The sequence below is a fragment of the Eschrichtius robustus genome, chromosome 6 (assembly GCF_028021215.1).
Source record: "Eschrichtius robustus isolate mEscRob2 chromosome 6, mEscRob2.pri, whole genome shotgun sequence".
NCBI classification, from domain to species: Eukaryota; Metazoa; Chordata; class Mammalia; order Artiodactyla; family Eschrichtiidae; genus Eschrichtius; species Eschrichtius robustus.
The window spans coordinates 63259985-63280651 of NC_090829.1; the positions used below are offsets into that span (position 1 = coordinate 63259985).

General features: G+C 52.5%; 2 protein-coding genes across 2 annotated transcripts; both read left to right on the forward strand.

The window, feature by feature from the left end:
* The first annotated feature begins 900 nt into the window (after window positions 1-900).
* On the forward strand, window positions 901-9879 carry AP2M1 (adaptor related protein complex 2 subunit mu 1). The gene is made up of 11 exons (XM_068546337.1): window positions 901-1010; window positions 2918-3034; window positions 4876-5141; window positions 5854-5936; window positions 6548-6683; window positions 6774-6915; window positions 7421-7540; window positions 7646-7781; window positions 7885-7982; window positions 8487-8598; window positions 9270-9879. The coding sequence occupies exons 2-11, from the start codon at window positions 2961-2963 to the stop codon at window positions 9402-9404; spliced, it is 1302 nt and encodes a 433-aa protein (XP_068402438.1). The 5' UTR covers window positions 901-1010; window positions 2918-2960; the 3' UTR covers window positions 9405-9879.
* A 2056-nt stretch (window positions 9880-11935) lies between these two features.
* ABCF3 (ATP binding cassette subfamily F member 3) lies at window positions 11936-19876 on the forward strand. The gene is made up of 21 exons (XM_068546338.1): window positions 11936-12077; window positions 12306-12453; window positions 12594-12673; window positions 13176-13222; window positions 13388-13485; window positions 13587-13709; window positions 13875-14141; window positions 14454-14534; window positions 14623-14682; window positions 14784-14840; window positions 14953-14975; window positions 15086-15141; window positions 15259-15459; window positions 15560-15636; window positions 17630-17674; window positions 17755-17887; window positions 18483-18571; window positions 18676-18767; window positions 18961-19093; window positions 19232-19319; window positions 19409-19876. The coding sequence occupies exons 1-21, from the start codon at window positions 12005-12007 to the stop codon at window positions 19565-19567; spliced, it is 2130 nt and encodes a 709-aa protein (XP_068402439.1). The 5' UTR covers window positions 11936-12004; the 3' UTR covers window positions 19568-19876.
* Window positions 19877-20667: the final 791 nt, after the last annotated feature.

Sequence of the window (20667 nt, forward strand, 5' to 3'; positions counted from 1 at the left end):
TAGGGAAGGCAGCAGTGTATCTTTTCCTACAGAAAGAGAAGAGCCAACAGATGTTCTTCAGGTCCTGCAAGAGCCAGGAAGGCCTTTCATGTGCCAGGATTGGCTCTGTCTCTTCTTCTCAGCTTGGATGTGAAGATTAACTGTCCATCAGAGAAGGGATTTCAAATCCCATGTCCAATTAAATTCAACTTGTCAACGGTTTTTTAAGCAACATATATGCCTGTCACTAGAAGGTGCACAGGTCCTCCTGGCCTTGAGGAGCTCACAGTCACATAGGTATAGCTGAGGTAGAACACAGACATATTTTTGAAAAGCTTTAGCTAGTTTCTTCCAAATATTTGCCGCCTCACTCCCTGCCCCCTACCTTGGGTCTTGATCCCTGGGAAAAGGCTCATGTCTAGAACAAATATATCATGCAAAAAAGCTTGGGAAAATCAGAGGTGGTGTCATAAAGCAGTAAACTCAGCACAAACGCTCCTACTGCCAAGTCGTGTGTGTGTGTAAAGTGAGGACAATCAGTCCTCGGACTCTGGAGACTGAAAAGGCCTACAGCAATCCAAGGCTTAACAGCCGGGCCTCAACAAATAGCACTAATCCTCTGAGGCTCTCGGAAACACTGAAATAGGAACAGGAGAGATTGCAGAGACTACAATTCCCAGAATGCTCAATGGGGAAAATGAAGTGAGTGTAGCAGTGTATTCTGGATTGTGTATTTCGAGTAGGGCTGAATAAGGCCACGCCTACCCCCTCCTTCTAAGGGTCTCAAAGGCCGTCGGTAGTTGTAGTTTTGCCAAACTTAGGGGGCTTATCATTGTAAGCGAGAAGGCCGAGAGGCCTGACCGCATTTGTAGTCTGCGGCCTCGGCGGACGCGCACGCGCAGCAGAGGCCGGGGCGGGGCCGCGGCACTGCAGTGAAAGCCGAGGCAGCGGGCAGGCGAGCAGGGGGTGGGCGGACATCTTGGGATCCGGAGAGTGGCCAGGCTGGCTGAGCAGGGGCCTGCGGACACCAGGTGAGTTCGGGATCTAGGTGTACGGGGTGAAGGAGGACGCCTGCCTGGCTGCCCAGCTTTGCTCTTCCCTGCACTGCGCTACGCGGAAAGCAGTCCACACCCGGGAGTGGCCTCAGCCTTCAGAACCGGGAGGGAGCTGACGGCGGGGCGGGGGCGCCCGGGGCGCGGTTGCAGGACGGGCGCTGAGCGGTGCCCTCCACCTGACCCGCCCGGAGCTTCCCGTGAGAAGGGGACCCTACTGGAATCCTCCCAGAGCAGGAATGCCCCGCGGCGGCCCCCTCCCTAGGATCGTGACAACCCCCTACCCCGCGGCGCCTCCTCTCGGCGCAAGGACAAGCTTCCCACCCTGTGGCACCCCCTCCTCGCAGTTGAGTGACAGCCCCCGCACTCCCTGGAACCATCTTTACCCGCGACGTCCTCTTCCCCAGGGCGAAAAGCCCACCACCCTCGCCTGCTTCTACACCCAGCTTTCTCTTATTCATCACTACTAGTCTCTCCCTGCCTTTTTTTCCTCTTTAAAGCCTTGACTTTTGACATACTGGAAACTCTCTCCTCCAGGTGCCCCCACCATACCTGTTGCCACTGTGGGCTCACCTGAGTATACTGCCTGGCTGTTGCTGTCAGTCTGTCCCTTAACTAAATATGCCATTCCTGTCCTGGGCCCCACCTCTGTTTCTCTGATGCCCTGAGCTCCCTACCACTTGATACCTGTGAACTTGGTTCTTTGCCCAGGGCTCTACCTCCATTTTGCGCTTCCTCTCCCAGTCTCTTTGGGACTGAGGAATGGGATGTGTCCACCACCTTGAGAGACTTCTCACGCAGTCTGGGAGACCTTGACTGCCACAGTAATAGGCTTTATTTTCCAGTTTAGCAAAGTCTGCTAAACTGCCCCCTGTGAAATTAACACCAGGGCTAATCCAGGAAATCTAGAACTAAACCCTTTTTCTCGTTGCAAACAGTCTAATTTAGTTTGACCCAAATAATTTGGATAATTCAGGGATTCTGCCCCTCGTTTACAGGCACTCGGGTCAGAAGTGAATTATGCTGTGGGTCTGGAATCACAGAATTTCAGCTGGAAGGATCTCTTGATTTTTATGAACCTGCACCCACCTCGTTCCCCCACACCCCTGTATTTTCATTGCACTTGGAGCTGAGAGGGAGCCTCTCTTTTTAAAAGAGAGGTGGTCAAAAATAACTAATAAGCAGCTTGGGTCACTGAAGTGTAGTCTGTCAGGACTGGGGCTTTTCTACTCTGCTCTTTTGCCTGTTTATCTGACTGCCTGGGAGAGGCTGGAGCCACACTCCTGGGTCCGTGTCAGGGCCTAAGGCCTCCCTTCTCTTCCTCCCCACACCCTGCACACCCTTTCCTGGAATGTTTAGACTTCTGGGAATTAGAGAGCTGGAGGTTCGGGCCCTGCTGCCTTCTCTGAAGGGTAGTGGAGCCTGAGGAACTGGGCGCTCCTAAAGCTTTGCCTGGGGGCCCCAGGCCTGAACCAGATGGAGTGATTCCTACCACCATTCCTGCAACCACAGGCAGGCCTTCACAGTGACTCACCCGCTAGAGCGAGTGAGAGTCTGCACAGGAAGGGGCCTTGCTGAGCTCAGCACTGTGAAAGGGGGGAGGGGGCTACTCTGGGCTCAGCCCCAGAAAAGGGGCGGGGGGGGGGTGTCAAAATGGCCTTAGAATCCTGGGCCTAAGTCCCTCTCCCTTTTCTCCCTTCCAGTATGGGATAAACAGGAACTGGAGCCTGGCTAAGGGGAGGGGCATGCCTGGGAGGGCTGCAGGGTCACTTGCTGGAGGATCAAGTCAGAAAAAAAGCCCAGCCAGTGACCTGCACAGTCCCACAGGGGACATTGGCAGGGGTTCTGAGACCTTCCCTTACCCTGCCCCCCCCCCCCCATCCTAGGTCTGTTCTCAGAGCGATGGGCCGCGGAGACTGAGCTGCCGCCATGATTGGAGGCTTATTCATCTATAATCACAAGGGGGAGGTGCTCATCTCCCGAGTCTACCGAGATGACATCGGGTGAGTCCCCTGGCTGAGCCAGCTGCGCCCCCACCCCCACCCTCCTCCCCAGCATGCAGGACCAGGTCTCTTTCTTCCAGAGGCTTGATTGGGACCGCCTCCACCCCTTGCTCCATCCTGGAAGCTCAGCTAATACAGCCTGGTTCCCATTAGGTCTGGTGGTATTGGCCAGGCAGCCAGTTGCTGGCTGCTTGGTGGGACCTGTGAAAAGGCAGGCCCCCCACAGTCTCAGGAACTCCTGCCCTTCCTGCCTCCTGTTTGCTGTAGTGACAGACCTGGTTGCTGGAGCTGAGTGCTTTTGGCCGGGCAGATTGATCCCTCCTTTGAGGAGAAGGGAGATCTGTCTCCAGCGGGTGGAGTCAGTGGTCAGGCTGGTGGTACTAATCCACCTAAGTCTTGCTCTCACAAGCCCTTCTCATGGTGAGAGTCTTCACTGGACTCTTGAAAGCCTCTCCCTTGCTCAGGAGTCAGGCTGCTGACTCAGCTGTTTTCAGTTCCTCTGGGCCACTCCTGGAGGAGAGGTGGTGAGCAAGCCTGAGGCACTCTCCAGGTCACTGAGGGATGAGCAGGGAGGCTGTGCTGCCTTTCTGGCCTATCAGAGTAGCCTGGGAACAGCCCCTTGTCCTGTGTGCCTCAGACCTCTGTAAGGAGGCACAGCCTCACTTCTCGTTCTGCCCCACCCTGCATGCCACTGCTGTTCCCTGACAGAGGGGACTTATCCCAGCCTCAGCGGCTCTAACGAGATTAGGCTCCTTTGGTTCATGCTTTCCTGTTTTTCATCCTGGAATTGCTTAGAATAGACAGTCAGATGGGCCTGCTACAGCGGCTCCCAGTTTCTTGGCTAATGGGCTGGCCTGGCCTTTGTGGCTGTTTGTCCGTTGGCTGGTGGTGGGGCATGGGCTAGAGTTGTGGCAGTGCCTGGCTTGCATATACCCACCCACACCCCACTCCCACCCTGATGGACCTGGTTAAGCCAAGGCCAGGGCATACACCATCTTGCATGCCTTGCTGTGCTCTCCACCCCTTGCCTGTTGCCCGTCTGCTTCCACCTCATGGTGGGTGCTGCCTACTCCAGTGTGTTGTGTGTCTAATCCTCTCTCTCGTTGCTGTCACTCTCCTCTTCTTGCTGGCGTCATTTCTCTCATCCCATCTCATTGGCTGCCTTAGCAATAGGTAAGCGGCGTGTTAAGCTGCTGCCCAGGCACAGGTGGGTGGGGGATCCTGCCGCCCCCCCGGCCCCCGCATCGTTGTTCTGTTCATCCTTTTTCATCCCTGAACTTGCCCTGGAATTGGATCCTGGACAAGAATGGGGTGGCCCAGCTCCATGGCCCCTCGGCTTTTCCCTCAGTAGATTAGAGCCTTCTCTGAAGTCATGCTGGCTTTGTCTAACTGCTGGAGGAGCCAGCCTTCCCCACTGGTGGGATCACTAGTGGAAAGACTGGAGAAGCAGCAGCGTCTCTTTCTCATCCGGGCCTGGAGCTTACTGAGAAGCTATAGAGGTGGCAGCAGGAAAACTGGAGCCAGGCCTGGAAGTCAGGAACATACCTCTCTAAACCTGATGGACCTCACTTTATTGTGGTTATATCTGCCGTCCTGTCATTGCCACCTGACTTCCCTGTCTCTCGTGGCCTTCAGATATCAGCCTAGCTCTGGCCCTCCCCCACCCCGTGCCCCCACTGGGAGGAGTCCTAGGGAACCGCCCCAACGGTTTAGGCATTAGCTTTAGAGTGCGTGCCAGACTTCAGCAGAGAGGGGGGTGGCTGTTTGTTAGCTGTGGTTCATCCCTGCGGAGTGAGGTTTGCCCATGTACTGAGCAGCCTCTGTGCACCCTTTTCTCTCAGGAGGAACGCAGTGGACGCCTTTCGGGTCAATGTTATCCATGCCCGGCAGCAGGTGCGCAGCCCCGTCACCAACATTGCTCGCACCAGTTTCTTCCATGTTAAGCGGTCCAACATCTGGCTGGCAGCTGTCACCAAGCAGAATGTCAATGCTGCCATGGTCTTCGAATTCCTCTATAAGATGTGTGACGTGATGGCTGCCTACTTTGGCAAGATCAGCGAAGAGAACATCAAGAACAATTTTGTGCTCATATATGAGCTGCTGGATGGTGAGGCTGGTGGGGCAGTGGGTCTAGGGTGGGGATGCACCTGCTGCGGCCTGGCCTGGAGGTGGGAGCAGGTCTGAGGCTCCAGTGCCCTCTGAACTTCCTTTCCTGACTACCTGGTATTTTGAGCTCTGAGGAAGACAGTCCAAATCCAGAACTAAAGGCTGATCTGAAGTGAATACAAAAATAGGCTAGCGAGTGGAGGTAGGGGAAGACCAAAAGGTCTTTTGGTGGCTGGTCTTCCTGCAGTTCAGTTAAGCACGTTTCATCCTCTTATCTTTGTGGTTTGGGCCTTACTACACTGACTCTCCTCCCAGCTTTCCATCTCAACAGCTGCCTCAGAGCCTGGACAAGGGTGAGATATTATAGGCCCCTCCGGGCGCATTGTTACTTCTCTTCCTCTGTAGCGTATGATTTAAGTGAACAGTCCTTTCATCTTTCCAACATCTCTGTCTTTTAAGGGCTAAGGGCTTCTTGACCTCTCACTCACTGGCCGTGCGACTCTTCTGCTGCTTTTTCTATTGGAAAAAAACGTGATATTTTCATTGTTTTCTTATAAAGCACAAATCCTAGAGTAAATGCTAAAACTTTCTGCAGATGATGCCTAAATGTCTTTTGGAGCTATGCTGGCCAGATATATCCAGGCCAGGGGAGGGATTGGCACAAAGGAGCCTTCCGCTTTTTCTAGGAGCTGATGGCTCCCTTCCTTTTGCAGAGATCCTAGACTTTGGCTACCCACAGAACTCAGAGACAGGCGCACTGAAAACCTTCATCACCCAGCAGGGCATCAAGAGCCAGGTACTCAAATTGTACAGGCTGTAGTCAGGGTGGAGCCCAACCTCCCTTCATCCCCGCTGGCCCCCAAGCCTTGTCTGAGCTGACTCATGAGCCTGCCCCTGACAGGAAGTGCTGGCCTGAGCCTTCTGCCATGACCGCAGGCCTCTTTTGCTCTGTGTGGCCCTCTCCCACCCCTGGAGCTTGCCAACTCAGCATCTCTGTTACTGGGGATACAGCTCAAGCAGTTTCCTTCTACACTGGGGGAAGGGGGGGTGTGGACTGCTCTGGAGGCTTGGTATTCCTCAGGAGGAGAGAGCTTGGGCCCTCTTCTAGGATCCAGGCCTCATAGCCTTCTCCTTCTTTTCTGCCTGCCTCTTCCCATCTGCGCCCCTCTGCTGCTTCCTGTGGGCACCACGTTGGCCCTGTGTTCTCCAGCATCAGGTAAGCTGTTCCCTCAGCTTCCACCCTTGCAGCTTTGCTCAGTTTTCTCCAGGCCCTGCCCCATGGGGGAAGATGGGTCACAGGGTGGGGACTAGAAGGGAGAGGGGATGAGGGTGGAGTGGGGATGGAGACAAGTGGATTGAAGGGGGAGAGGAGTGAGGCCTTGCTGTTTGTCTCTATCCCCCATGTAGACAAAAGAAGAGCAGTCTCAGATCACCAGCCAGGTGACCGGGCAGATTGGCTGGCGGCGGGAGGGCATCAAGTATCGCCGGAACGAGCTCTTCCTGGATGTGCTGGAGAGTGTGAACCTCCTCATGTCCCCACAGGGTGAGGGCCCTCTCGTGATGAAGCAGGATGGGGGCCAGGGCAGGATATTGGTCCTGACTCAGCTGCTTCTGTTTATCTGTCCATCACCAGGGCAGGTGCTGAGCGCCCATGTGTCAGGCCGGGTGGTGATGAAGAGCTACCTGAGTGGCATGCCCGAGTGCAAGTTTGGGATGAATGACAAGATTGTCATTGAGAAGCAGGGCAAAGGCACAGCTGATGAAACAAGCAAGAGGTGCCTGAGGCAGGGGAGCTGGTGGGAGAGGGTGGACCTTGGAGGGCTGAGCAGAGCCTGGTGAATCACAAGTTCCTTCTGGATTTCATTTTTGCAGTAATGCAAACTCCCTCTTCCTAAGGGTGTGCTTGGCTTGGTTGCTCTTGGTATCTGTGTTAAGAGAGATGAGGGGATTGTCCTCATCCTACTCAGAGTAAGCCCCTTTGTTTGATCCCAAGGACCAAGATTCTTCTGTACATACTGATGGCCCCTGCCCAGTGTGCCTGAAACTTTTGGGTTCCAAGCAGCACAGCTCTCAAAAGATGAGTTTGCAAAGCTCCCACTCATCCATAACTCTGGGACAGGGACCCGCAAGTCAGAAAGCTGCATTCTGACAGCTTTCCATAGATTACAGTGCACGCCTGTCCAGGCTCTGGCAGCCTTTGGGGGTGGGCTAATCTCCCAGCCCGACTCTCTCATGCCAGTCTCTTGTACCAATGAGGAGACCTTCTGTCCCTGCTTGCAGCGGGAAGCAATCAATTGCCATTGATGACTGTACCTTCCACCAGTGTGTGCGACTCAGCAAGTTTGACTCGGAGCGCAGCATCAGCTTCATCCCACCAGATGGAGAATTTGAGCTCATGAGGTGCCGTTGGGGTGTGAGGAGCAGGGGTTGCTGTCGGCAGAGATGGGGGGAGAGGGAGGAGAACAGGCTCTGCTGTGCCAACCTGAAGGTCTCACACCCCTAAAGGTATCGCACCACCAAGGACATCATCCTTCCTTTCCGAGTGATCCCGCTAGTTCGGGAAGTGGGACGCACCAAGCTGGAGGTCAAGGTGGTCATTAAGTCCAACTTCAAGCCCTCGCTACTGGCTCAGAAGATTGAGGTGAGGATAAGGGACTTGGGGAGGAGGAAGCACTTGTCTCCAGGAATAAAGGGAGCTGATGGCAGGGTTTGACAGAGCTCCCTGACAGGTGTGTCACTTCTAGGTGAGGATCCCAACCCCACTGAACACCAGTGGGGTGCAGGTGATCTGCATGAAGGGGAAGGCCAAGTACAAGGCCAGCGAGAACGCCATCGTGTGGAAGTGAGTCTTTCCTTCATGAGGCCACAGCAGGGCTCAAGATGCCTTGGTGTACCCTCTTGTTAAGTTTCACTTTTCGTCCTGTGAGTGTGTGTGTGTGTGTGTGTATGGAACGGGGGTGACTGCTTCTCCAGGAGCCTTTGCTTGTGTTCTCACCCCTTATACCTCTGTGTAAGTGTGCACATGCCTGCACTGGGGTGCATGCATGCATGCATTTATCAAGATTCTTTAACATTTCCCTATTTGCCCTTGTAATACCTCTGTGAAGTAGAGAGCAAGGGATAGCATGGCCATGTATCTAAGCAGAAACTGTGTGCAGCCCACAGTGCTAAAGGAATAACAGACCCAGGGTTTCATAGCAAGAGGTTATCAGAGTCCTCACCACATTTCCTTGCCCTAGCACCTCCCACAAGCTCCTGGGTTCTCTTCCCTGCCACCCCCCAACCTCCCCAAAGGGGCAACCCCCCTTGAAGCTCCTCCAGGCTACCAGGGCCCCTGTGTTCCCAGGATCAAGCGCATGGCAGGCATGAAGGAATCGCAGATCAGCGCTGAGATTGAGCTGCTGCCCACCAACGACAAGAAGAAATGGGCTCGACCCCCCATTTCAATGAACTTTGAGGTATGGCAGAGAAGGGGCCTAGAGCCATGGCAGGGTGTGCTAGGAAAGACTTTAGAGATCATTCAGATCAACCTCTGCACCTACCACCTTGCAGACGAGGAAACTGAGGCCCAGAGAGAAGTGATTTCAATTCACAGACCCATTCCTTCCCGCCTTAGGCCTCCTACTAGAAATTGCTATTCACACCGACAAAAATCTTTGACTTCCTTTGGCTTCTCATAAAACAATTCTTAGGGAAAACTGAAATAGCTTGCATGCCAGGTAAGACACAGTTTACAGACAGGAAAATGAGCTGACTGCTTTGTGCACGTTAGACATGTAATTTTTTCCACCTTATTGTTTAAGTCCATAATATTGAGCAGGATAAGTATGTTCTAAGGCAGGTCTTTGGTTGCTGCCACCTGCTGATTAAAGGAATTGATTCAAGTCCTCACAGGCAGGGCCTGACTTCAAACCCAAATGATTGCTAGTTACTCCTGGATATGCTTTCTTCCTTAGTAACGTCTTAGAGGACCCCTCACCACCCCAGCTTCCTTCAGCTTCTTTTAGGGTCCCAATCATTCAGACACCTGTAGTAGAGAGATGAGGTAGGGCAAGGCTATGGAACTTCCTGGAGGAGAGCGGCAGTGAAAGGAAGGCCACATTCCTAACTGGAGCTGTCCCTTGCCCAGGTGCCATTCGCGCCTTCTGGCCTCAAGGTGCGCTACTTGAAGGTGTTTGAACCGAAGCTGAACTACAGCGACCACGACGTCATCAAATGGGTGCGCTACATCGGCCGCAGCGGCATTTATGAGACCCGCTGCTAGCTGCCTAGTGGCAGCTAGCCCGCCTCCCCACTCACCCTCTTCCACGGGTCTGGGTGCCCTTGGCCACCACACGTCAGTGTCTCCTCCCTCCTGCTTTGCTGCCTTCCCTTTGCACCAGCCCCTGCGTCTAGGTCTGGACCAACCACGTTGTGAGCGGGACTGTCGGAGCAGTCCCTGGGCTCCCTGGGCAGGGTGGTTTCTGAGGCTCCTGCTCCTCCGTCCATCTGCCTGCCCCAGGCCGTGCCAGGCTCTGAGTTCTGCGACCAAAGCCAGGTGGGCCCCATCCCCTCCCCTCCCCTGTGGCCACATCTCTCTGGAGTGGGAGGGTCAGCTGCCCCTCACCTCGGAGCTCCCCCAAAGGCCAGTAATGGATCCCCAGCCCTCAATTCCTACTCTGCTTTGGGATAGTGTGAGCTTCATTTTGTACACGTGTGACTTCGTCCAGTTATAAACCTAATAAACTCTGTAGAATGGAGTTGCTGGCTAAATGTTGAAGTGGAAGGTACATGGGGAGGGGGTCTGGTGGGACTGCTGCTCCCCTGTCTTACTTGGCCTGCCAGGAGTAGAATTTTCTATTCCAAACTCTTTTGTCTCAATTGTTACGTCCCTCAGGGCCATCTAAGCTCCTGACAGGTGTTAGCCCCAGGTCTCCCGTCTCCTCTGAGAAAATAGCCTCAAGGACAAGAAGCCCCACCTGGCCCCGGTTCCCTGAGGGTAGAGATTCTTTCCTTAAAATCATTCTCAGCTTTAGGCAGGTATTTTTCTAATTAGCAGAGATTAAGCAAGGTTTACATTTGGTCTTTCCAGCCATCCTTAGAAACTGACCTCTTAATTCCATCCTCTTCTCAGTTACTCAGGCTTCACAGACCTCAGTGGGTGGGTTGCAAAAAGGAAAAATGACTCTTCCCAGGCCTCTTAGAAAATTCCTCCCTCTGTGCCTCCCCTTCTCCATAGAATTGTATGGTGAGCGAGTCCCTGAGGGGAGTGCTTCATATTCTGCTGATGTGTTGGAGCAGATAAAGATTTGCCATCACTGGTTTCCCCTTGCTTGGTCTCAACCTTTTTTTTTTTTTTTTTAAAAAGAGGGCTTGAGTTTTAGCTCAGTTTTGTTTTTAAAATTTATTTATTTATTTATTTATTTCGGGCTGTTCTGGGTCTTCGTTTCTGTGCGAGGGCTTTCTCTAGTTGCAGAGAGCGGAGGCCACTCTTCATCGCGGTGCGCTGGCCTCTCACTATCGCGGCCTCTCTTGTTGCGGAGCACAGGCTCCAGGCGCGCAGGCTCAGTAGTTGTGGCTCACGGGCCCAGCTGCACCGCGGCATGTGGGATCTTCCCAGATGAGGGCTCGAACCCGTGTCCCCTGCACTAGCAGGCAGATTCTCAACCACTGCGCCACCAGGGAAGCCCGGTCTCAACCTTTTTAAACCAAAAACATCTATTAAGAGAAAATATATAATGAACTCCCATGTCGCATCCTGGTGGTTCAACTTGTCATCTCCTTAATATCACATCCAGCCTGTGTTCGTGCTTAATCCAAGTGTCCTACAGAAATTTTCACAATTTACATCTGGATCCAAACAAGGTCCATTGTGATTGGTGAATGCTTCTTAAATCTTAAAAATCACAGGTTCTCCCTTAGCTCTTGCAGTGTTGAAGAAACCAAATAGTTCTGTAGTTTCTCCATCAGAATTACTTTCCCTGTGTTTCATATGAAATGGAAATAACAGGATTGACTCCTCACCATGTCAAAAGGATGGATAACGTTGTGACTTTAGGTGACAATTTTAGAGCCCAGTTGGAAGAATAGTCACATTAAATGTGAAGCAGTAGCATCATCAGGGTACGAAGAAGTCTGCTTTGGGTGTAGGTAGGGAATAAATAGTAGTGAATTTACACAGACCTTGTCGATCTGGTTTTCTTGCCCTGTGGCGGTCAGTGAGGCAGTGCCTGGGGGTGGTGGGAGGACGTAATTCGCTGAAGTCAGCTGAGCTGTCAAGTGTGAGAGGACTGAGTGCAGGTCGCGGGCGGGCTGGCTACCTGACCAAGACAAGCAGCCCGTAGGGCCAGCGAACCGGAACAAAACCCGCGGCTGTACAGAACGGCGCCAGGGGCTTCTAAGAGCTCAGGGACCAGTGTGAGTCAGCAAAGCTCTCGGCGGGCTCCAAAATGGACCCGGACAGGCGCGCAGCGGCTGACGCGCCTCAAGGGAGCGTACAGAATCTAGCAAGGCCGAAGTGCTTTATCAACCGCCCTTCTCGGGAGGTTCCCAGATAAACCGCGAGCTTCCCTGCACCCAGCCCCCGCCGCCGGCAGGAGCTCCACCTCCCAGAAGGCAGCGAGACCCGCACGTGTGGCTAATTTTTTAGTGGAAAGGGTTGCGCAAGCGCAGAGAGTGTGGCTCAGCGTAGACTCTGAGCGGCGCTTGCGCACCGTTCCTCCAGCTCCGTTCACCCCGCCCACCGAGCTCTGCGAACTCCGCGCCTTTCTTACGTCACCGTTTCGCATGCGCTTTGGAAGGAAGGGTGAGATTTCGGGGACGGGCAGGGGGCGGGCCTTGGCCGAGGTCTCACGGCGACTGCGCGGACGGGAGCCCGACTGGAACATGGCGACTTGCGCTGAAATCCTGCGGAGCGAGTTCCCCGAAATTGACGGACAGGTCTTCGACTACGTGACGGGTGAGCCGAACCGAATCAACGCGCTGGGGATGCCGAAGTGGTAGTCAGAGGGGGAGTACTAAGGGAGGGCAGTGCCGGGGACCGCTGCTAGGTCTCTCCTCTGCGTGACCTCTTGGCCCGAGGGCCAGTTGGGTCTGGAGCCCGGACTGGGGCCGCGGTACGGGGATTAAAACTGCTTGTATGTCCACTCTACCTGGTATTTTCCTCGTCTTGCCACGCCCGCCCTAGGCGTCTTGCACAGCGGCAGTGCGGACTTCGAGTCTGTGGATGACCTGGTGGAAGCTGTGGGGGAACTGTTGCAAGAGGTGTCCGGGGACAGCAAGGATGACGCGGGCATCAGGGCCGTGTGCCAGCGCATGTACAACACTCTGCGCCTGTATGTGCCAGGGCAGGGGGATTCGTGGGGGAGGTGGGAGGGCGGACGGTCAGGAGACGAGATGTGAGGGAGGAAGGTCTGATGGCCACAGAGCTTTTTCCTCCACTTCTGACTCTTTGCTTTCTATCCCTACCCTCAAGGACTGAGCCACAGACCCAGGGAAACAGCCAGGTGCTACTAGACGCCCCCATCCAGTTGTCAAAGATAACAGAGAACTACGGTGAGAGTGAGGGAAGATTGAACTAGCTGCCCTATGTCCTTTTCTTGGCCTCCACCCCCTAGCCACCTGCCCCCTGGAGCTCAGAACTCTTGGTACCTCTGTTCCACAGAACAAGTTTTTAGGAGCTAGTCGATGTCTTTACTGAGGGCAGATGAGCCTATTAATAAAGGGATTAGGATTGGAGAGTTCTCTAAGCTCTTGGGTGTAGTAGGAAGCATATGGGCCTTGCAGCTGGACAGTCTTGGGTTCACTCCCCAATTTTGCGACTTACTAACCAACTGCATGATCTTGTAAGAGTTGCCTGTCTGCTCCCAGTCTCTGTATCCTTAATCTGTGAATTGAGTTTTTTTGTTTTTAAGTGTTGGGAGGATGATATTTATCTCCAGGATTTGTAAGGCTTTCCTTTAAATGTATGTTTCTGTGTTTAGTTTGTGTTAGTTACTCAAAATGTTAGTTTCCCTTCCCTTAGGGAGAAGGTGACAGCTTTTCTTATCGCTTACAGACTGTGGCACCAAACTTCCAGGCCTGCTAAAGAGGGAACAGTCCTCGGTGAGGAGGGGGAGGAGGAAGAAAAGGAGAGGGCTGTATCTGTGGTGGGAGTGGGAGTTGATTGTCTCTAAATACTGGAGTATCTTTCTGGGGGATTTCTGATTGTCTTTTCCTGAGTCTCCGAGCCTACACCCTAGGATGAAATGGTTGTGTTTGGACCCTTAGACAGTGAATGCAAAGAAGCTAGAGAAAGCTGAGGCTCGACTGAAGGCAAAGCAGGAGAAGCGCTCAGAGAAGGACACACTCAAGACCAGCAGCCCTCTGTGAGTTTAGTGAGAAAGGCTGAGAAGAGAGCAGAGCAGTCTCTATTGGGATGGAAGGGGGCTTGGGAGTGCTAAAAGCCATCCATTTCTCCCTTTAAAAGAGTTTTGGAAGAGGCATCAGCCAGCCAGGCAGGCAGCAGAAAGGAGAGTCGGTTGGAATCATCTGGCAAGAACAAATCCTACGATGTGCGAATTGAGAACTTTGATGTATCTTTTGGCGATAGGTGAGGGAGTGGCAGTGGGGGAGTGGGGGTGACATTTTTCTTTTTCCAGTTAAAGGAGAATTAGGAGAGGTGAAATGGGGCTAAAAATAGTTAGGTTTCTGTTGTTAAACTTGCTGTGCAACTACCTCTAGAGTACCCTTTGTCTCCTTCCTACTACCTCTGCAGGGTACTGCTGGCTGGAGCAGATGTGAACCTGGCATGGGGCCGCCGCTATGGGCTGGTGGGTCGGAATGGACTAGGGAAGACGACGCTGCTGAAGATGTTGGCCACCCGGAGCCTCCGGGTTCCAGCCCACATTTCCCTGCTGCACGTGGAGCAGGAGGTTGCTGGAGACGACACCCCTGCCCTGCAGAGTGTGCTGGAGAGTGATACTGTGCGAGAAGATCTCCTGCATCGGGAGCGGGAGCTCAGTGCCCAGATTGCTGCTGGCAGGTGAGGGCTCCTGGCGAGGGATTGACCAGCAGCAGCTATGCTTCACAGAGTGCCTGCCGTGCTGGCACAGTCCACAATTCGTGTGCCCATCCTAGTAGGCAGCAGAGCTTAGAACTTGGCACTGTGGGGCTGTAAATCCCTTGTTCCTGGCACAGTGCCCATTGCCCTCACCGCCATGAGCAAGTCCTTCCTGTGCTCTGTTCCTGTCCCAGCAACAAGGCAGCCAGTGGCCTGCTTTGCAACTGTCCTGGGGTGCAGGATATACTAGTAGACTGCGCCCACTCAGGCTGATTGCTCTTCCCCCATTTGTAGGGCCGAGGGCTCAGAAGCTGCACAGCTGGCAGAAATCTATGCCAAGTTGGAGGAGATCGAGGCTGACAAAGCACCTGCCAGGTATTTAAAATTCCCTTCCTTTCTTCAGATTTCATCTTTCCCTTCTGTTACCTATTCCAACCAGGTTCTTTAATTTCTTCATTTCTAGAGCATCAGTCATTCTTGCTGGGCTTGGCTTTACCCCCAAAATGCAGCAGCAGCCCACCCGGTGAGTGGCCCTTACCATTCTTGGCCCTGAACACTGTTGGCTCTGCCTCTGCCTGTTCTCGTGAACACTCGCCCTTGTGATGCAGCTCTGTCTCTCTTTAGGGAGTTCTCAGGTGGCTGGAGGATGAGACTGGCCCTCGCCCGGGCTCTGTTTGCTAGGTGAGTCTCCTGGGCCTGTGTATGGATACTGTGGAGAATGGGCTTGGCTCTTGCAGGGTGGCAACAAGTCGCTGACCTAAAACCTCAAGCCTTGCATTCTTGTTTTCCACAGGCCAGATCTGCTGCTGTTAGATGGTGAGTTTGAAATGGGGCACCCTGACTTTGGGGTGCAAAAGCGTGCCATCATCCAAGTTCCCAGTTCTCTAGCCCTTCTATCCCAAACGTGTCCTCCTCCACTTTTCCAGAACCCACAAACATGCTGGATGTAAGGGCCATCCTGTGGCTGGAGAATTACCTGCAGGTGAGTGCCTACAGGTGCTGGAGTAAGTCTGGGAAAGGTCTGCCTCCAAGACCGTTGGGGTCTGGGAGCTGACTGCCCTCCCAAACTGGGCCTGCCATCCTGTGACCCCCCCCTCAGACGTGGCCCTCCACAATCCTGGTCGTCTCCCACGACCGCAACTTCCTGAATGCCATAGCCACAGACATCATCCACCTGCACAGCCAACGGCTGGATGGTTACCGGGGAGACTTTGAGACCTTCATCAAGAGCAAGCAGGAGCGGCTGCTCAATCAGCAGCGTGAATATGAGGCCCAGCAGCAGTATCGCCAGCATATCCAGGTGTGGGAGCAGGCGGGGCTGGGGACCTGTCCCATCCCATGGGTATTAGAGTTGCGGGGAGTGAGGGAGCTGAACAGTACCTGAACTCATCCACCTGCAGGTTTTCATTGACCGGTTTCGCTACAACGCCAACAGAGCCTCTCAAGTGCAGAGTAAACTCAAGATGCTGGAGAAGCTGTGAGTACTGTGTCTCTGACCAGGCTTTGACTCATGTCTCTTATTTGCTTCCCTCATTTTGTAGGCCACCCCTTGCCCTCCCACTCTAGATCTCCCCTTTTCTACAAACCAACTTTAATTTTCTCCCCTGCAGGAAGGCAGGGTATTCTGTTACTGGTCTTGGAGAGTTAATCTTTCCCCCAGGCCTAGGCAACTATCAGTCTACTTTCTGTCTGTATATATTTGCTAATTCTGGACATTTCGTATAAATGGAATTGTACATGTGACCTTTTCTGTCTGGCTTCTTTCGCTTAACATAATGTTTTCGAGGTTCATTGTGTCGGAGCATGGATTAGTGCTTCACTCCTCTTTATGACCAGGTAATATTCTGTTGTAGGGATAGTCCACATTTTGTTTGTTGACTCATCAGGTGGTAGACATTTGGATTATTTCCCCTTTTTGGCTCTTACGAATAACGCTACTATGAACATTTGTGTACAAGTTTTTGTGGGGACATGTGTTTTCTATTCTCTTGGGTACATACCTAGGAATGGAATTGCTGGGTTACATGGTAATTCTATGTTTAAATTTTTGAGGAACTGCCAAACTGTTTTTATTTTATTTTATTATTATTATTATTTATTTATTTATTTTTGGCTCCATTGGGTCTTCGTTGCTGCATGGGGGCTTTCTCTAGTTGTGGCGAGCGGGGGCTGCTCTTCGTTGCGGTGCGTGGGCTTCTCATTGTGGTGGCTTCTCTTGTTGCAGAGCACGGGCTCTAGGTGCGCGGGCTTCAGTAGTGTGGCACGTGGGCTCAGTAGTTGCGCCTCACGGGCTCTAGAGCGCAGGCTCAGTAGTTGTGGTGCACAGGCTTAGTTGCTCCGCAGCATGTGGGATCTTCCCGGGCCAGGGCTCAAACCTGTGTCCCCTGCATTGGCAGGCGGATTCTTAACCACTGTGCCAACAGGGAAGCCCTCCAAACTGTTTTTAAAAGCAGCTGCACCATTTTACATTCCAACCAGCAATGTATGAGGGTTCCAATTTCTCTGCCTTCTTGCCAACACTTATTATTTGTCTTTCGAATTTTAGCCATCTTAGTGGGTGTGAAGTGATATCTCATTGTGATCTTGATTTGTATTTCCTTAATGACTAATGGTGTTGAGCATTGGAGGTTTTTTTAATTGAGGTACAGCTGATATGCAGTATTATATAAGTTTCACGTGTACAGCATAGTGATTCACAATATTTAAAGGTTACATTTCATTTATAGTTATTGTAAAATATCGGCGGTATTCTCTGTGTTGTGTCATATATTCTTGTAGCCTATTTATTTTGTACATAGTAGTTTGTATCTCTTAATCCTCTACCCAATCTTGCCCCTCCACCCCTTTCCTCTCCCCACTGTTAACCACTAGTTTGTTCTCTATATCTGTGAGTCTGTTTCTTTTTTGTTATATTCAGTAGCTTTATTTTTTAGATTCCACCTATAAGTGATATCATACAGTATTTTTTTTTTCTCTGCCTTATTTCACTTAGCATAATATTCTTCAAGTCCATCCATGTTGTTACAGATGGCAAAATTTTATTCTTTTTTTGTGGCTGAGTCGTTTTCCATTATGTGTGTGTGTGTGTGTGTGTGTGTGCATTCATCTGTGGATGTGCAGACACTTAGGTTGCTTCTGTATCTTGGCTGTTGTAAACAATACTGCTGTGAACATTGGGGTGCATGTATCTTTTCGAATTAGTGTTTTCATTTTTTTCGGATACATACCCAGGAGGGCATTGGAGGTTTACTCTTGAAGCAACATTTCTGGATGTGCTGGTGGTAGGGGAGCTTAAAATCATAAGGCTTAGGATTTTGTGACCTTGTAACATACGTCACAGTATATTAACAGGGAGGACAAAAAAACTACCAAAAAAAGAATCCTGTTTTTCCGGCATGTATATTACTTGTGTGATAAAAACAAATTTATTTTTTAAAGTCGTAAATCTAGTCTGTCTCCTCTCTCCTCAGACCGGAGCTGAAACCCGTGGACAAGGAGTTGGAGGTAGTGATGAAGTGAGTGCTGAGCCAGAGGGGCAGGTGGGGAAGCTCTTGTTTCTGGCTGCCCTCGTGCTCCTCACCCCCACCTCCTGCAGGTTCCCCGATGGGTTTGAGAAATTCTCACCACCAATTCTGCAGCTAGATGAGGTGGATTTCTACTACGACCCAAAGCATGTCATCTTCAGCCGTCTCTCCGTCTCTGCTGACCTTGAATCCCGCATCTGTGTGGTATCGTTGCTGTTTCTCTGTTTCGTGAGCTGGGACTGGGTTCTCCCACCCCTTATGTGGTGTGGATTGGCCACATGGCGGAGAAGGCCCCCCGGAGTAGGAGTCAGCGCCTGGGCTGAGGACTTTGCTGTACTTGTGCTGGCCCCTCCTCCAGCCTCACAGGGCCACTCTGCGGCATAGATGGAGAGCCTGGCATGTGGTATTTTATAAACACTTAGAGCAGTACTTTGTCTTACTGGTCTCAGCTCTGAGTTTCCTCAAACTGTGGAACATAGAGGAGAGAGCATGGGCTTCAGGGTCAGACTTCAGATCCTAACTCTGCCATTTCCTAGCTTGGTTACTAAGCAGTCTCCTCATCCTTAAAATGGAGATAATGTCTAACTCACTTGGTTATTGGGAGAATTAATTCCCTTGCACTTAGTGGGTACTTGGGTATTGGTCCCTTTTACATCTTCCTTCATTTTTTTCTATAGTTCCTTAAAAATATTTTTTTAGTTGTTGGAGTCCCTGGGACTAGCTGAGACCCATTCTCATCTCCTCCCCTTCTGTATCCCGCACAAGGATGCTCGTTACATTCTCATGTTACTTTTTACAGGTTGGGGAGAATGGGGCTGGGAAGTCTACCATGTTGAAGCTCCTTATGGGGGATCTGGCACCTGTTCGGGGCATCAGACATGCTCACAGGTAGGGCCCACATCGCCGCTCTCCAAACCCTCCTATGCTGTAGCCCCACTCTTTTATGGCCATTGCCCTCCATCCCCTCTCTCCACCTTACCATCTGCCTGCAGGAATCTGAAGATTGGCTATTTCAGCCAGCACCATGTGGAGCAGCTGGACCTGAATGTCAGTGCTGTGGAACTGCTGGCACGCAAGTTCCCCGGTGCGTCAGGGACTTGAGTTGGGGAAGGAGGGCCGGGCCTGACGCCTACAGCTAGGCCTACCTGGGGTTGCTGAGCAGCCCCCCGACTCTGGGTGTGAGGACATGTGCATTGGGGGTGGGGGTGGGGCTGGGGGGAATGTGAAGGGAGGGAGTTGGGCCGAGAACCCACACGGTGGGGTGGGGCCTGTTCCAGGATGGCCTGAGGAGGAATACCGTCACCAGCTGGGCCGGTATGGCATCTCTGGAGAACTGGCCGTGCGCCCTGTTGCCAGCTTGTCTGGGGGCCAGAAGAGCCGGGTGGCCTTTGCTCAGATGACCATGCCCTGGTGAGGCCTCCTTTTCAAGAGCTTTGCCCTCCCCTTTCCCATTCTTTCCTAATGGAAAATGATTGTCTTGCGTTCGTATCAGAGTTCCTTTTCTCCCAGCCCCCGCAACTGCCCACCTTCCTTTGTTCTGCCTTCCAGCCCCAACTTCTACATTCTGGATGAACCCACAAACCACCTGGATATGGAGACCATTGAGGCTCTGGGCCGCGCTCTCAACAGTTTCAGGGTGAGTGTGCCTTCACACTGCCCACTCCTTCCCAGGCCTCAGCACCCCTTAGGGGCCCCGTGAGTGCCCCCTGGTCTCCTGTCTTTCAGGGTGGTGTGATTCTGGTGTCCCACGATGAACGCTTCATCCGACTGGTGTGCCGAGAGCTGTGGGTGTGTGAAGCAGGCGGCGTCACCCGGGTTGAGGGGGGATTTGACCAGTACCGAGCTCTTCTCCAGGAACAGTTCCGCCGTGAGGGCTTCCTCTAGGGCCACCAAGCTGAGGACTGTGCCCAGGACATGGACTGGTCTCTCAGACCCCTGGGCCACCACGTAGGCAACCATCTCCGGCCATGGACTTCCCCCGACTTTGGGGACAGCCTTATTCCTAAATCTCTCCTTTTGATTGGAGCATCCTCTTGTGCAACCCAGGGAGCCCCACCTAAGGGTCTTTGAGGACTGGTCTTCCAAGAGGAAGGGAGTCGGGGGTGCCCTCTGGGATTTTAGATTCTCCCCCACTGCCCCAGCTGCGACTGGGCTCTGAGTGGCCGCATGTAAATTAAATCTCCCTGCATCTTCCTCGCCTCGCCTCTGCTGCTCCCTGGCACGGGGCTACAGTGTTTGCCCACGGTTAAGGAGTGTAGGCTCTCTGATTTGGCATTTTCCTGTGGCATTTGTGTCGGTCATGTGGAGGAGGCCATGGCATTATCAGTGTTGCCCCTGGGCAGAGATGTCCTTAAAGCCGCTGGGGGTCGGCCTTGCAGTGGACCAAGCTAGTGATGAAGGGCGGCATATTACATCACTGCGGTGCTGTTCCCTCTGGCCCGGGCTCAGCCTCAGCTGAAGGGGTCTGGGTTCTGCTGTCTCAGCCCCACTGCTTGAGAGAGTAAACTGATTCTGTAACCTGGCCTCAAACATGGTTTGCCAATTGCTTTCTCCAGTGGTCTCTGGCCCAGGCTCACCCTTCTTCTCTGATCTGGACCCTTCAGGGCCAAAGAGAAACTGAGCAATTGTCTTTGTCCCCATTTTGCTTGGGTGGTTTCATGTTCTTTATTTTTCCCCTAACCACGTAGGAGGGGCCTGGGAAGTAGGGAATTGAGAATGGGGTCTGAGGTGAAGAAAGAGAACCCTTTGGTTTCAAATTAACCAGTATTTAAACGGGGAGGGGAGTTGTTTAACAGAAGTAGTATGATTTATAAATACTGTTTCCCGGGTACGCAGCTGCTATATGTAACTGTGCAGAAGACACTAAAATAGAGACATTGCTTTGCTCCTAAAGACAGTGGAGAAACCAGCGTCAACAGAAGGAACTTGTTGGCTTCATGGAGAATTGTCGTCACAAAGCTCAACCAAGGAATCTTAGCCCAGCT